The 2090-nt window shown below is 38.2% G+C and overlaps 2 protein-coding genes across 2 annotated transcripts in view; both read right to left on the minus strand.

Annotated features, from left to right (window-relative positions):
- Nucleotides 1-1732, minus strand: part of CLDN22 (claudin 22) — a 3036-nt gene extending 1304 nt beyond the window's left edge. Inside the window, exon 1 of the mRNA XM_025049995.1 lies at nucleotides 1-1732. This exon is cut by the window's left edge and continues 1304 nt beyond it. Coding sequence (XP_024905763.1) covers nucleotides 1-229 — 229 coding nt within the window. The 5' untranslated portion in view covers nucleotides 230-1732.
- LOC102885516 (putative claudin-24) overlaps nucleotides 1723-2090 on the minus strand; it is a 1378-nt gene continuing 1010 nt past the window's right edge. The window contains exon 1 of the mRNA XM_025049996.1: nucleotides 1723-2090. This exon is cut by the window's right edge and continues 1010 nt beyond it. Within this exon, the coding sequence (XP_024905764.1) occupies nucleotides 1748-2090 (343 nt within the window). The 3' untranslated portion in view covers nucleotides 1723-1747.

A 2090-nucleotide genomic window follows, 5' to 3' on the forward strand; every position in this document is an offset into this window, starting at 1 on the left:
GAGTGCAGCAAGCCAGGAAGGAGTCAAAGTCCTTGCATTGCCTCCCCACTTCCTCTTGGATGACGCAGGTTTGCCAGAGTCCCATGGTCCAGTTCTCCATCTCATTTAAGTCCAGATTGAGGTTTTTCCAGTGTGGCAGGTAGTTTGTAAGACAGGATAAAACCCATCCCAGCAAAGATAATAAAATTCCAGCTAATTGTACCACAGTTCTAAATATTAAAGCCATCATAAAGTCCTGCGAGCTTTAGCCAAACTAACTCCTGCCTTTCGGTGTCTGTGAAAAGTGTGATACTTGGGTTATCATTTGCAGAACGAAGAAATATTTTTTCATTGTGTGTATAGGAGGATTCTTGGCAGAGTCGCTATTGTTTGATTCCACGTTGAATAGGTTTCAGAAAAGGATAGGGAAATAATTCTGTAAACCAATAATGCCAAGGTGTGGCCAAGATCAATTTTCTAGTTTAATAGTTTGTCCCCAAAATAACATTGAATAGTAATAACCCTCCTTTTATTGTTAATGTCTAAATGGCTTTCATGTTGTTCCCAACCTTTCTTACAACTCAAAAACTTAAGTTTAAATGCACCATGTTTAATTGACAGTTTTGGTTCAACTCCTCCAGCTTTATATCTTACTAATTGGTCCTGTCTGATTTTCATCTGTTATAGTTCTCACATTTTAGTACACATATTGTGATAATACTGAGTGTTATCATTTTTTAAAAAATAGGTTCAAGGAAAGTATTTCTTAACCAAATAAATCAATCTTATCAGAAATCCCTCTAGACCTTAAATCAAGCCTATTTTAAAAAATACATACATAACATATGAAACAATATTGAACTAAATACCAAGTCTGTATACCCACATGCCTTTTTGTCAAATTTATACATGTGTGCATAAACACTTTTTTTTTTTCCTTTGCTTAAATATACTTTCTATGTTGTGGAAAAGTTAAACAATAGAACTTCGTAGGTTAAAATCAAACTCTCGTGATGCACCACTAAAGTATATACATCCTCAAGCTTGTAATTTTTCATCGAACCAAGAAAGTTTTTGTTAGGGCAAATGAACTGTCAATATCTCGTCATGCAAAAATTTTTTTAATTGTTTTATCTTTTTTAAATATGAAGCTTTTGAGGGAAGAGACAAGAGAGGAGACTGGCCAGTATTTTGAATCTGAGAGTATCATGATGTACTAAAAACCTTTAAGCCTCATAAAACCCTGTCACACAGCGTGTGTTGTAATTTCCTAAACACAAACCACCTCTGAGCAAAGAAGATTAAAGTAATCATTGTGGAACTAACACTTTGGACTCGGCTTAACCTTTGGTTTTGCCAGTATAGAATGCTTAAAAGATTTCAGTTTGTTAGTTTTTCTCTTTAGGAAACAAACTAGTTATCATTTCCAGCTACCAACAAAAACAAAAAAGTTCCTAATATAAAATTAACACATTAAAGCTTAATACTACCTCGGACAACCACCACCACATTTTGATTTAAATAACCAGATCAATGAAATTTTGTTGCTCACACCTATGAAATGCTTAACGTAATAATTTTCTTTTAGATATAAGATTGCCTCTTCTCCATAGTTTGGGAGGATTGGAGAACTCTAGGATAGAAAAATAGTTATTAAATGAGAAAATGTGAGCAGCACAGATTTAGTTACATGACAAAGACCCATTTCTCATGTGGACCCCTACGTCAGAGTTGATGCAGAGAATACGTCTCTCTGAGCTTGTCAAAGTTACACGTTCAGATCTGCAGTTCCATTTTCCAGGTATAGACACCGAGTCTGCGTTTCTTCCACCGCGTAGTGGCCGGAAGCTAAAGGAGCATGAGTGGAGCAGGCCACACAGTTGAGCAGACACCCTCCTAGGAGGAGAGAGAACCCAGCAAACCAGCCAGTGAAGAGCGCTTCCCCGAACTCCCACCTGGGCACGATCTCAGGCATGGTCTCATCCCAGAACTCCTGCACTGTCACGTGGGCGACCCATGACACGGGAACCAGGGCTGCGATGCCCGCTGTCCAGAACAGAGTTCCTCCCACGATTAACAGTCGTTTCTTGAGCTCTTGCCGTCTCTCTACG

Source organism: Pteropus alecto, unplaced genomic scaffold (genome assembly GCF_000325575.1).
Source record: "Pteropus alecto unplaced genomic scaffold, ASM32557v1 scaffold24, whole genome shotgun sequence".
Classification (NCBI taxonomy): domain Eukaryota; kingdom Metazoa; phylum Chordata; class Mammalia; order Chiroptera; family Pteropodidae; genus Pteropus; species Pteropus alecto.